The 13,103-nt window shown below is 44.9% G+C and overlaps 2 protein-coding genes across 3 annotated transcripts; one reads left to right on the top strand and one right to left on the bottom strand.

The window, feature by feature from the left end:
* Positions 1–1,442: 1,442 nt before the first annotated feature.
* On the bottom strand, positions 1,443–8,029 carry SEC61B (SEC61 translocon subunit beta). Its single transcript, XM_028108836.2, has 4 exons — positions 7,906–8,029; positions 7,604–7,701; positions 4,915–5,016; positions 1,443–1,719 (listed from the first exon to the last, which is right to left on the bottom strand). Exons 1-4 carry the CDS (start codon positions 7,906–7,908, stop codon positions 1,632–1,634), a joined length of 291 nt encoding a protein of 96 aa, XP_027964637.1. The 5' UTR covers positions 7,909–8,029; the 3' UTR covers positions 1,443–1,631.
* A 286-nt stretch (positions 8,030–8,315) lies between these two features.
* ALG2 (ALG2 alpha-1,3/1,6-mannosyltransferase) lies at positions 8,316–12,524 on the top strand. 2 transcript variants are annotated; one of them, XM_088018940.1, is made up of 2 exons: positions 8,316–8,572; positions 11,086–12,524. In XM_088018940.1, exons 1-2 carry the CDS (start codon positions 8,372–8,374, stop codon positions 11,986–11,988), a joined length of 1,104 nt encoding a protein of 367 aa, XP_087875066.1. In that variant the 5' UTR covers positions 8,316–8,371; the 3' UTR covers positions 11,989–12,524. The 2 variants fall into 2 exon arrangements, with proteins under 2 accessions (XP_087875066.1, XP_027964633.1); XM_028108832.2 differs by having other exon boundaries at positions 8,316–8,719.
* Positions 12,525–13,103: the final 579 nt, after the last annotated feature.

Raw genomic sequence — 13,103 nt, 5'->3', positions numbered from 1 at the left:
CTCCCAAAACCCCATAACTTTGGGCCATCAGTCCACTGGAGACCACTGCCAGGCAGATGGGGCTAACAGGCAGCATCTTCCAGTGAAGAGAACATAGCCCCAAGACCAAATAGCTCCTCCAAGTGGCTTCAGCATCTCCCTCAGAGAAAAAGACACCCCCCTGCACAGAGGAACAGATTTCGTTTGCAAATTAAATACCTAACTTTTAGCTGCTACTGGAACCATCAACCTGAATATCAGAAAGAAAAAAAAAATCCCATTAAATCTTTAATTTCTTCCAAGTGAAACTGACTTTTTCCCCTGAATTTCAAAATGAAGACAGCTGCTGCATTTTCATGCGATGAGCAGCACCCAGGATCCAAGGGAACCAGTTTTTCCATCATTTTTTCCCCAATAATCTGCCACTTGGTTGGATTTACAAGAGCATGTTCACCCATATACTGCATTAGGCAATCTGTTTAAAAGACACATACTTTTCATCATTTAAACAATTCCCCAGACCTAAAATTACCTTGCAGCCAGGACTCAAGAAATACACTTACGAAGCTGCTTAACTCTAGGTAAAGTTTTCCTTAAACAGACTTGAGAAAGAGGTTTTTAAAATTATCTATTTTTTTAACTAATATACCTCTTCATTTTGTGATTCTGCTCAACTAGGGCATTTCATATCGAACTCTGAGTCTTTAGAAACACTAGCTTAGAGTCCTGGGCTCCTGGAGTATGCACTCTGAGCTACTCTGGGTGTTTCCTAGGGTCGACGAGAAACTGAACGCTTATACCCAAAAAGGCAACGTAAGCTAAGTGAAACTTCAAAGTTTTTTATTTTGGGTTGGAATTATATCAACTCAGTTTAGAAATGCTCGTATCTCACTCGGATTATTCAGGTCCCTTAATTATTGTCCCTGATTATTACAAATTAAAATTTTCAAAATGAAAACAAAATTTTATTTGATAAATCTAACTTACCAAATAAATTCTTTCAAAAGAGTTTTAGCAACTAGTGAGAAATCAATGGAAATCTCTGGTCTACACTCACAGAATTAAGAACTGAGAGAGACAAGAGGCAAAAATATTATCTACAATTTCAGAGACAAAGAACAGAATGAACAAACATTTTATCCAAGATATCTGGGTTAGGATCCCTATGTCTCTTTCCCTGGGTAGTAGCTGCCTCTGAGCACAGATCTTCCTGATGGAGTCACAGGCACAGTCGTTAATAATCACAGAACACACAACATAACAATCATCAGGGCAGAAATACCTGGAAGAAAACAAGCCACGGCCAATTATGGTATCTTGGATTTGAGCGACTACCTGGTCACATAAGGAACTGTTAATCTGACAAAGAAGACAATCTCCCCCTAATGTTTTCTCCATACTCACTCATAAAGGCAGAGAGACTAAGGGCCCTAGTAGGCAAGTATCAGCAATGAGACTTGGTATAAATGAATTAAAAAGTTTATTAGCCATAGAAAAAAATTGATTCCTTAAATCAATTCTTAAGTTCCCTGTAAAACAATAAGCTTACAGAATACTTCTTTCTCACAAACAGAAAGTCACTATGCATTTGGTCCAAGATATGTTTTTTTTTCCTTCTTCTTCAGATGACAGACAGATGGATGTAGCCGAATCTATGAACGAGTGTACTTGCCCCAAATGTGCAACATAAATACAGAAGCGATGAACAGAAGACTCATAACCAATACTGGAACAGGGCCACTGGAAGTAAGAAGAGAAGGCATGCTTACTTTTAGTAATAATACATATTATAGCTGTAACACTGAAGATTGCCGAGGGGATAAAGCAGGGGGGAGTACCTAAGATTCACCCGAGAATACCATTTACAAGGTTTAATTATATTCCCCAAATTATTATTATGGATATATTGAGGGCGTGGGGACAGCACTGTCATTACTCAGGAGGAATCCTTATCTTTTAGTAAAACATATTAAAATATATACAAATAAAATGATTTGATGTCTTGGAGACACTAGTCTCTCTAATTTCATATATTTGATATTTTCCATAATAAAAAAGTCAGAAAAATTTCCCAAGCTCTTTAAGTGCAAATAGCCCAATCACCAAACTATTATTTCAAATTAATATTTATGAATTTATTATTTATTAATATTTATTAATAAATTAACATTTATTAATATTTATTAAAGACAACCTTCATTGTCTAACTAGAGTGTACTAGGCATACAAAGATACATATCACATTGTAAGTTACAAAGTGTTTTCACTTGATCAACAAACTCCTGACCCAGGACAAACAAATATTAATCTCATTTTATAACAAGGAAAACTGAGGCTCAGAGATTATTACTTGCCTAAGAACACACAGCCAGAACAGAAAGGAGAGATCCGAACTCCAGTTTTCTGATTCGATACATACTACTTGTCCCTCTCTCTCTCTTTTTTTTCAAGATTTTTTTTTATATTTGAGAGAGAGAGTGAACAAACGGGGAGGAGGGGCAGAAGGAGACGGAGAAGCAAATTCCCCACTGAGCAGGGTACTTGTCTCTCTCTTTTAAGGTTGCCATCTAGTTCCACGTAGGAGTTTATTAAAGGAAGGAAATAGGTTTTACTTATCAGCCCTTCCCTAAATCAAATGCTTCTCAAGTTGAGACTTAGTACATGGGTTTCTTAAAGGGAGAACCCCTTGATCTCACACAACCTGTAAATGCTGACTGTGATGAAATGTTATGGGCCCCTCCTTTGTGACTCTTCCTGCCAACACCGGTTTTGGAGAATTCAAGATGTCACTTCACTTCCCAGATACAACTGGGAAGTGGACAACAGAAAAGACCCCAGAAATCTTTACAGCGAGGGCAGTGGAGTAACCCAATGGAGCAGCGGAGTAACAGAGTCCACTAGTGGCCAAGAGACAACACACAGAGATCAAAGTCCTTGCTACACTAGTCTGTTCTTCCAAGATCTGTACAATTACGGGAGTAAACAAATTTAAAAGTACATGGAAGGGAATCTTCACCGAGTTACACTTAAGCACACCCCCTACTTCAGTGCAACATCAGAGCAACACGAGACACAGAGCATGAAGCTAAGGGCGCAGCTCCCAGAGAGCTGGAATTTGGGAATCAACTCTGTCACCCAGGAGCTGTGACTGAGGCCCTGTTACTTACCTTCTCTGAGCCTCATTTTCCTCATCTGTAAAATGGGGATAATCCCGGTGCCTATCCCATAGGGTTGATGAGGTACTAAATAAGCTAATACGAACACAGTTCAGGTTTACAGTAAGCTTCCAGGAGATGCTATCATCAGCCTGGAAAAGAAAAATTCTCAACTCCTAAGAAGAACCACCAACAAGCTCCAAGATGTGGACCTGTGGATACAAATTCCCAATTGTGTCTTTTCATCAAAAACACCTGTCTCTTATTGAGGATAAACTATGGTTTATGACACTTCAAGGAACCTCCCAGGTTCTATCCTGGGAGGACTCAAGCAGTAAGGAGCAGCAAGCAAGCCTAGCTGTTCCACAGCACAAAGCCCAGAGCTAGCGCAGGCCAGACACCCCCAGGAGAACAGGTCTGACCACCTTCTTGAGAAGGGTATAAAGTAAGTCCCCTGGAGACCCTGAAGAGCAAGGGGCTTCAAAATTTCTCTCTGAAATACTCACAAAGATTACCTTGAAACAAACACCAAAACGTTTTTCATGCCGCCAACTCACATGCCCCCACGCCAGGAATGATTTCCTAAGCTCATCCTCACCTTAACAAGTCTTCAAGAGAATAGTAAAAAATCACTCGATAAAACCAAATCTCAAGAATTCTAGGGAAGGGCGCCTGGGTGGCTCAGTTGGTTAAGCGACTGCCTTTGGCTCAGGTCATGATCCTGGAGTCCTGGGATCGAGTCCCGCATCGGGCTCCCTGCTCATCGGGGAGTCTGCTTCTCCCTCTGACCCTCTTCCCTCTCGTGTTCTCTGTCTCTCATTCTCTCTCTCTCAAATAAGTAAGTAAAATCTTAAAAAAAAAAAAAAATTCTAGGGATGCCTTCGTCAACTACATTTGCGATCCAAGTCAAGCTACGAGTTAATTCAATTAATCCAAAGAAATCTAATTTTGTCTCTTTCTACCAGACAAGCAGTATAGAAAGAGCATGGGATTGAACAGTCAGAAGACATAGCTCCAGCCCCTGCTGGCCGCCTTCCACATATAACTGCCTCTGTGAACACAGGTGCTCCATGAACGGGAGTGCGTCATTCTTCCAATTCCTCAGCCACTGGGTTTAAGCCTGATAGGCAGGGGTGTTCTGGAGCCTCACACGAAGAGACCTGTGGGACCAGCTCTGCCACACGGTACCAGAAACCACAGGAAGTAAGGCAAGCAAGGCCTGGCGACCCTGGATGCCCATTTCCCATCACCTAATGAGCACTCCCAGACCGAAGAACTTAGACAGTGGTTATGTTCACCCTCCAGGGTCACCCACCACCCACCAAAGGCAAAGGGGGCCAAAGAACTTTTGGTAACACAGCCTAATACAGACACTCCCATTAGGCTGTAATAGTATCAGCTTGTGCCTCCAAGAAAGCTTTGAAAAATCACCTAACTCCAATTCAAGTGGTTACTCCTCTTTCTCAGTGTGGGACAAGAACACAAATGAAGAGCAATTTCATCTAATTAAGCAGTTTTCCCTCCAGTTCTCTCTGTTCCCATCATTTATTCTGACACAGCTACATGAAGATTTTTCCCTTGCTTTCCCTCAATCCATGGAGATGTTATTCTAGGCTCTAAACTAAATGGCTGATATACAGACAAACCAAACCAAGCCCACCTGGCACGAATGAAGCCGCCGTGTACCGTACATCTCATCAGAGCAAACACCACTGGCGGCAGAGACTGCACTGCCCCACGGTTGTGTGACACTCAACAACGTCTGTTCCCCAACACTTACACCTTGAGCCCAGGGGAGTCTTCTGTGTAGAATCGCCACATGCCCCCAGTGCCTGCTGAGGTTGTGCGCCCCGCGCTCCTTGTTCCACAGCTCGCATTTTTTCTGGAAGAAATATTACAAAAAGCTTTTTCTCGGAAGCCCCTTACCATAGCATTATAACATATGCTACTACTACGCTGTTAAAGAACCAAAAATAAAAACAAAACAAAACGGAACCCTCTCCCCTGCAGAAAAACACTTTCTTTGCCAGATCCCCCAAATTCTTGCTTTTACTCCACTGATCGTGATAACCACTGAGGACTGAATACCTGCCACATGCTAATGAATACAATCACCCCAGAAAGTAGTCACCATTTCCAATGTATAAATGAAGAAAATGGGCTCATAAAAGGTGAAGTAAAGTGCCTAGGACCACACAGCCAGCAGGCAGCCAAGCTCAGCAGTGAACCCAGTTGACTCTGGAGCCCATCCACTTGCCCACACATATGGGCATCTCATTTGAACAATGAATTTGTTTCTCTTCACATGTATTTTTGTGAAGTCAAGTAATAAACCCTTGCTTAAAAAGCCCTGAATCCATATACTTGATTTTAAAATGACTACTTAAAATGTTTTTCAGTTACTGTATATACTACAAAAAAGGCAAAAACAATTAAGCTTTTGTTGTAATCCAGGTCCTAAAATGGAGCATACATTTTATAAAAAATTATTTTGTGCTCTGTTTTCACTATTTTGATATACTGGCCATAGATCTTGGGCAGAGGTAGGATGACATGTCCCTCACAGGGGCTCCAGGTCTGTGAGATGAGCTGCATGACACAGGCAGCCCAGGCACCCAGAAGTAGCCCAACAGCACTTGTGCCATCCACCAGGGCACGCAGGGAGAATCTAGAAGTGAAAACCCTATTACCACCATCTCTTCCCACTGCCCTTCCAACTTGGGTCATAATCCTCACCTCCCCCTGCCGTGGCCTTTACCCCAAACTCTAGTGCAGACACATTGATTACTGGCTACAAAGTGGCCCAGGAACTCCTAAGTCCATACGTACGGCTGTTTTTATGAGATAACCGATAGCAAATAGTAAACGTAATTGTACAGGGATTTACACAGCAATTCATACACTTAGAAGAGCCTTCACACACAAGGATATACATATTTAAGCTGTGAGGTAGGTACCTGAAATTTTCTTCCTTGTTCATAAAAAGGAACTTGAGCTAGATGGTAAACCCAGTGTGGACATGGTAAGTCATTAGCTGAGCCAGGACTAGGACCCACACACTTTCCACTATTCCCACAGCCTCCCAACTGCAGCGGTTGGTCTCAAAGTCCCTTGGAATTACAGGAGCCCCAGAGAAATCAGTCTAGGCTCTTTAAGATTTCTTACACCTACTGGCACATGGGGCAATGCAGGGGATTTGATAATCAGGGCACCTGGAAATACCAAATGTACTCAAAATATCTCCCATTCCTCCACTGGAAAGCCAGGTAGAAGTTAACAGAGCCCATTTAATCTCTTAAATTTCTATTAGGGGTCTATTTTACCCTTTCTTTCTGGCCACAGTGTAACTGCCTCCCTGTTCCTATACCTTACAGTTCCTTCAAAAATCCCGAGACTATAGGGTGGCTTGATTCCTTCATTTATTCTGTCAGGTCTTATAGTAGGATACAGATGTTTGGTCATTTCTGTCAAAATCTAATGAAGGAGATAAATATGGAAACATGAATGCTATTATAGCCCCAAGAACAAAATGCTGTGGGAGCCAAAGAGAAGACTCACAGCTACTGCTGCTTTCCAAGTCAGGGAAGGCCTCAAGAACCCCTGAGCTTAGTCTTGCAGAATAAACAGAAGTGGGGGGAGGGGTCGTCTAATGAGTTCAACAGTAATAAGCTCACTGTTGCTGGATCACCAGAGAGGAGAGGCAGCTGGGCTGAAATAACACCAAGACCACTGGTATCCACCCCTCTTCTTCTTCTTCCCTTTTTTTTTAAAGTTCAGCAACAAGAAATTGAGATAGAAACTAAGAAGATGTGTGACAGAATCAGAGGGGAAGGCAGGTTGGAGTGGAAACGACCTGGAGAGAAGACTTAGGTAGGAAATGCAAATGTCTAGATGAGAGAAGTTGGGGTAAACTGGAACGGTGGACATGAAAAAGGAAACAACCGACGAGAAGTTTTTTGTGTGCCATTCGGTCTTGCAAATGAGTCAACAAAGACAGAGCATAAGAAAAATTCACGACCACCCTTAAATTTTCGCCTTGGGTAAATGAATATATAGTTGTAGTGCCAGATGGAAGGGAGATAAAATTGGGGCAGAAGCTAGGATGAAAGGAGACTGAGTTTTCCATTGGACAAGTCATGTTGGACTGAGTGTGAGGGGACCTGCAGATCAAAATGTGACTGCAAAGCTTAGGTCCAGACACACCTGTCTAATGACATCAGTTTTCTCAAAGTTGTCTCTGATCCCACTCCAGTTTGTTAACTTTCCTTTTTCAAGAGAGGTGCCCCAAACTGCGCAATTCGAAGAAAACGTTGCCTCCCTCTCGAGACACACTAGACCTACGGCCACGTCGCCTGAGGTTCAGTTTGCCCTTGTGACTCTTTTCAGCCCGGGGTCTCCTTCTCCGGACGAGCGAATTCCTGGGCACCATCTCTCCAAGCCCACAGCCAGAGGGTCGCGGGGCTCCTTACCTCTGCCGGACCGTGGATCCAGCCGCCCGGGCGGCCACTGCTTTGCTGGGTGAGCGCCCCGACGAGCCCACATTAGTGCCACTGGGGGTCGGACCAGGCTACAGAGAGAAACAAGTAGATAGGCGAGTGAGCGCCCCCGGCACGCCCCCAGACCCCGGCCTCAGGCCCTGACGGCCAAGACCAGCACCTGCAGGGGAGGCTGGGGAAAGCAAGGCAGCCACAAGAGGAGAGCAAGGCGGAAGGCCAGTGTCAGGGCCAAGAGGAGAGGCGGGACCAAAAAGGGAAGGCTGGGGCCGCCGTACCATGCTGAAGACTGGAAGGCCCTGGAGGATGAAACTGACGCCCAAGAAGCGGACGGTGGAGTCCTCAAAGGACCGGCGGCTGGAGAGGCTGGCTCAGGCCCCGCCCTCAGGCCCCTCGCAGGGTCCTCGCCGGCTCCAGGGACGCCTGAGTTGTCCCACCATATGCCTGTACAAATAACAAGAGATTTGGTCAGCCGCTGTGTGGGAAGTACAGACCTTCCGCCTCCTTTCTTTGAATCGCAGCATCCTTCATAGAATCCTATCCCTACCAAAGAGAGGATATAGGTACGGTCAGACGGGAAATTTCTTCTGGCAGACACTGGGCGCCTGCAGATTTGCGCTGATGTGGCCTAACTGACGTATGCGCCGCGAGGCGTGGTCGGCCCCGCAGAGGCCCGCTGGGAGCCGGGAAGGAGCATGCGCGGAAGCCCGGTAGGGCGCGGGCCGCTAGCGCGGCTCCCCGACCATGGCGAAGAAGCTGGGCCAAGACGAAGACCCCGGTCCCAACCCATCGGTGCTGTTCCTGCACCCGGACCTGGGCGTGGGCGGCGCCGAGCGGCTAGTGCTGGACGCGGCACTGGCGCTGCAGGCGCGCGGATGTAGCGTCAAGATCTGGACCGCGCACTACGATCCCGGCCACAGCTTCGCGGACAGCCGCGAGCTGCAGGTGCGCTGCGCCGGGGACTGGCTCCCGCGCAGCCTGGGCTGGGGCGGCCGCGGCGCCGCGGTATGCGCCTACGTGCGCATGATCTTTCTGGCGCTCTACGTGCTGTTCCTCGGGGACGAGGAGTTCGACGTGGTCGTGTGCGACCAGGTGAGGCGGCCGCGAGTGCGGCCACGCCCGACCCTCGTGTCGCCTCCTTTTCCCGCTAGGGAGGGCGCATTGCATGGCCCCTGGTGAGCTCTCCCGGCCTGCGGTTCGGAGAGATCGGAACTGATCTGGAGAGAAGAGAACTGGGAGTGAGACTGGTTCTCGAACTTTAGTGTGGACACATTAAAGTTGCACGGTGTTACAGGGCCCCACTCTCAGAAGCTTTCATCCTGGAGTCCTGAGGTGGGGCCCAGAAATCTGCATTTTCGCTGGATCTTCGGGCAGTTCTGAAGTAGATGAGTCTTGGGGCTGCTCTGAGAAACGCAAGCATTAGAAGTCAACCCTAAGTCACCTTTTCCTTCTGAGTAACTTGTAGGTCTTCCCCCTTTGCATTATGTTGACTCTACTTCCAGGCCACATGCATCTCACTTAGTTTTTGCAGACAGGCCACCTCGTTCGTCCGCGGTGTCGTGTTAAAAACACCACGCGAAACATGTCATGCCCTGTTAAAGCTTTAACATGGCTCCCTGTTAGTCTTGGGAGAAGTCAGAGTTCTTTACCTCAGTAAATAATGTCCACCTGCATCTGGGCTCTACCTGTTTTGGACTCTACGCTTTTTTTCCCCAAAAGTAACTTATTTTAAAAAGTAACATCTACTCAGAACAAAAATTCAAATAGTATAAAAGAGTGTAATGTAGAAGTCCCATCCCAGTTCCACTCCCTAAAGATCGCCACTGTTAGCAGTTTCTCCTGTATCCTTCCAGAAGTTGCCTGTAGCTGCAGTAGCATATGCATCCGTTCTCAGATGCATCTTATTTGTAATAATGAGGACTATGACACACCTACTATTTGATAACTTGTTCTTTTTTTCACCAAAATTCCTGTTTGGGACATCCTTATATATCAATATTAGAGATTCACTTCATGGTTCTTAATGATTGCTGGAAAATCTGCTTTTGTTTAAAAGTACCATAATTTATACATTCTCTTCTTAAAGGACACTCATTGTGACCGGTTTTTTGCAAATAGGATTGTAATGGACATCCTCGTACCTTTTTTCTACTTCTGTCACAATGTCCTTTGAGTAAATTCCTAGAAATCGTGCCCGAGAGTTTAAATGTCAATGGCTATTGCCAAATTTGCCTTTCAAAGAGGTTGTGTCATTTTGCTCTCCCACAGGGTATGACAGATCCTGTTAATTCCATGCTCTTGTGCACAATGGATGCTATAAACCGTCTTAATCTTTGGCAAACCGATGGGTGGAAATGGTTTCACATTTGTATTTGTGCGCTTCTTTATTATTCCTGAGTTAGTTTGATCCTCCTTGCTTGTACAGAAGCTGTTTCTTTTTAAGAAATGTGGACATTTCAAAACATCCTGCATTTGTAGCTAGTTATTAAGTATGAGGCGGCTGAGACTAGTGAATAGAAAAAAACCTGAGCTTGGAAGTAGGAGACCTGAGTTTCGTTCCAGATCTGCTACTTTCTAAGAAGCTTCTGATAAATCTGGCAGGATTCTTCAAGTGGTAAGTGAGCTAGAGATTAAGTAATTTGTAAAGATTACCCAACAAGAACGTCTCTAGTAATGCCGGCATGTAGTTCATGCTTAGTAACGATTATGGTTAACACTTACTGAGCACATGCTGTGTGCTAAATTCTGAAGCATTTTACACATAGTGGTACATTTAATAATCACAAAACAATCAGGAGTTTTTTGAACTACAGTTGTCACCGCGTTACAGAAGAGAAAACTGAGGCACAGAGGGAGGTAAGATTAACTTGCTCATGGTCGCACAGCCAGCAATCTTCATTCCAGAGCCTGCACTCCAGTTCCTTAGAAGAAGAAACATGCTAGAGCTGCCCTGTCCAGTAGGGTAGCCTCTAGGCACCTGTGGCTATTAAGCACTTGAAATGTGGCTAGTCTGAACTGAGATGCGGTGTGAGTGTAAATTACACATCTGATTTTAAAGATTTAATTAGAAAAATAGAATGTAAAGTGTCTCAGTAACTTTTTTGACAATGATTACATTTTGAAATGACCATATTTTAGATAAATATTTTTTAAATTTCACCCTTAAAAAATGTTGTCATGTGGTTACCAGATTTTTATTTTCATTGGACCATGCTGTTCTAGAGGAAACCATTGGACTTGCAGCTTTAAATATTTAGCACACAGCCCACAGATGTGTACAAGCCTTTCATTACACCAGGGATTGTATTGGGTGAGAGTCCAGGGGAACACAAAGCAGAATCGGGCATTGCCCATGACGAGGTCCACAGACCAGCAGGCAGGGTGGGTGGGCATGCTTTTGACTTGGTTGAAGTTGAGTTGACCAGTCTGTATCTGCTGTTGATTTTTGCTTCGGCTAGGTGTCTGCCTGCATCCCAGTGCTCAAGCTGGCCAGACGGCCCAAGAAGATCCTGTTTTATTGTCACTTCCCAGATCTGCTTCTCACCAGGAGAGATTCTTTTCTGAAACACTTATACAGGGCCCCAATTGACTGGATAGAGGAATACACCACAGGCATGGCGGACTGCATCTTAGTCAACAGCAGGTTTACAGCTGCCATTTTTAAGGAAACATTCAAGTCCCTGTCTCACATAGACCCCGATGTCCTCTACCCATCTCTGAATGTCACCAGCTTTGACTCCACTGTTCCTGAAAAGCTCGATGACCTCGTCCCCAAGGGGAAGAAATTCCTCTTCCTCTCCATCAATAGATACGAAAGGAAGAAAAACCTGACTTTGGCACTGGAAGCCCTAGGAAAACTGCGTGGAAGGTTGACATCCCAGGACTGGGACAAGGTTCATCTGATCATGGCAGGTGGTTATGATGAAAGAGTCCTGGAGAATGTGGAACACTATCAGGAATTGAAGGAAATGGTCCAGCAGTCCGACCTTGGACAGTGTGTGACCTTCCTGCGGTCTTTCTCAGACACACAGAAGATCGCGCTCCTCCATGGCTGTACCTCTGTGCTTTACACACCAAGCAATGAACACTTTGGCATCGTCCCTTTGGAGGCCATGTACATGCAGTGCCCTGTCATTGCCGTGAATTCGGGTGGGCCCTTGGAGTCCGTCGTCCACGGCGTCACAGGGTTTCTGTGTGAGCCTGACCCAGTGCACTTCTCAGAAGCGATGGAAAAGTTCATCCACGAGCCTTCCCTAAAAGCCACAATGGGACTGGCAGGGAGAGCCAGGGTGAAGGAAAAGTTTTCCTCTGCAGCTTTTACAGAACAGCTCTACCAGTATGTCACCAAACTGCTGGTATAATCCCACTTTTTAAAGGCCTGTATGCTGTATTCATTAGTACCATTTTTTTGTAGACCGTAGCCTCACTTTTGAAACCGAAAAAGAAACCTAGAGTCCACTGCAGAAGCGATTAAAAGAAAAATAAACTTGAATCTTGAATCTGAGCCACTTTCCTATGCACAGCACCTTTCCATCTACTTTTTCAGAAAAATGAAATCTTTTATGCTATAATTATTCCACGTCTTCATCAAAAAACTTCAGTTATATTTTCTCTAGGGTACTGTTGCTTTGCCTTACTTGGCACGCTGTAGTTTAAGCATATCATCATTAAAGTCGATTAATTTGGGTTCATAGCATAATGAGAACAGGGTCACTGTAGTACCCAGAATCAATGCACCTAAGCGTTTACTATCCTCTGGAAATTTTTGTTAGTCATACCTTTGCCTGGATCCATAGCAAAAATGTTCTGTACTTTTTTACAAAGATGATTTATTATATTTTTGCACACTGAGATGTGACAATAAAATATGGTTATCATAGGAAAAGAAAGCATACTAGATTTGGGCCTCTGTGATCTGTTTGGTATTGTTAGGATTGTGGATAGCCAAGCCTGAAGTCTGAAACTAGAGTAAACCAGATGTTGAAGTAAGGGGACATCCGTCACTCATGGGTGTGCCTCCTACGTATGTTTGCTTTCTTCGTGTCATCTGAGTCATCAGCTTTGTTAATGTTGGTGTTTGGTTAAGTAAGCTCCTACTAGTGTAAGACACAATTGCTTTGTGTCCTTCAAGCCCTGCCTCAGATGCCATGGCTGTGGAGCTTTCCTCGACCCTCTCTCCTCCTTCCTCCCAGCCTGCGTGTGGTTTTCCTCTTCATGGACCCTAGCCCTTTTGTGGCACCGACCAGTCTTCCAGTTCCTTACTTAACCTGTTGGCCTAAGTACAAATAGACATAAAGCACTTTTCAACATATCTCTACAGCTAAATTCTTTTTTTTTACCATATTTCTTTTTTAAAGATTTTATTTATTTGACACAGAGAGGGGGAACACAAGCAGGGGGAGTGGGAGAGGGAGAAGCAGGCTTCCCGCGGAGCAGGGAGCCCAATGCGGGGCTTGATCCCAGGACCCTGGGATCA

Source organism: Eumetopias jubatus, unplaced genomic scaffold (genome assembly GCF_037043125.1).
Source record: "Eumetopias jubatus isolate StellerSeaLion01/CBP00866 unplaced genomic scaffold, mEumJub1_p1.0 scaffold_15, whole genome shotgun sequence".
Lineage (NCBI taxonomy): Eukaryota > Metazoa > Chordata > Mammalia > Carnivora > Otariidae > Eumetopias > Eumetopias jubatus.
The sequence above is the reverse complement of the archived record's forward strand: the minus strand, read 5'-3'. Positions and strand labels throughout refer to the sequence as shown.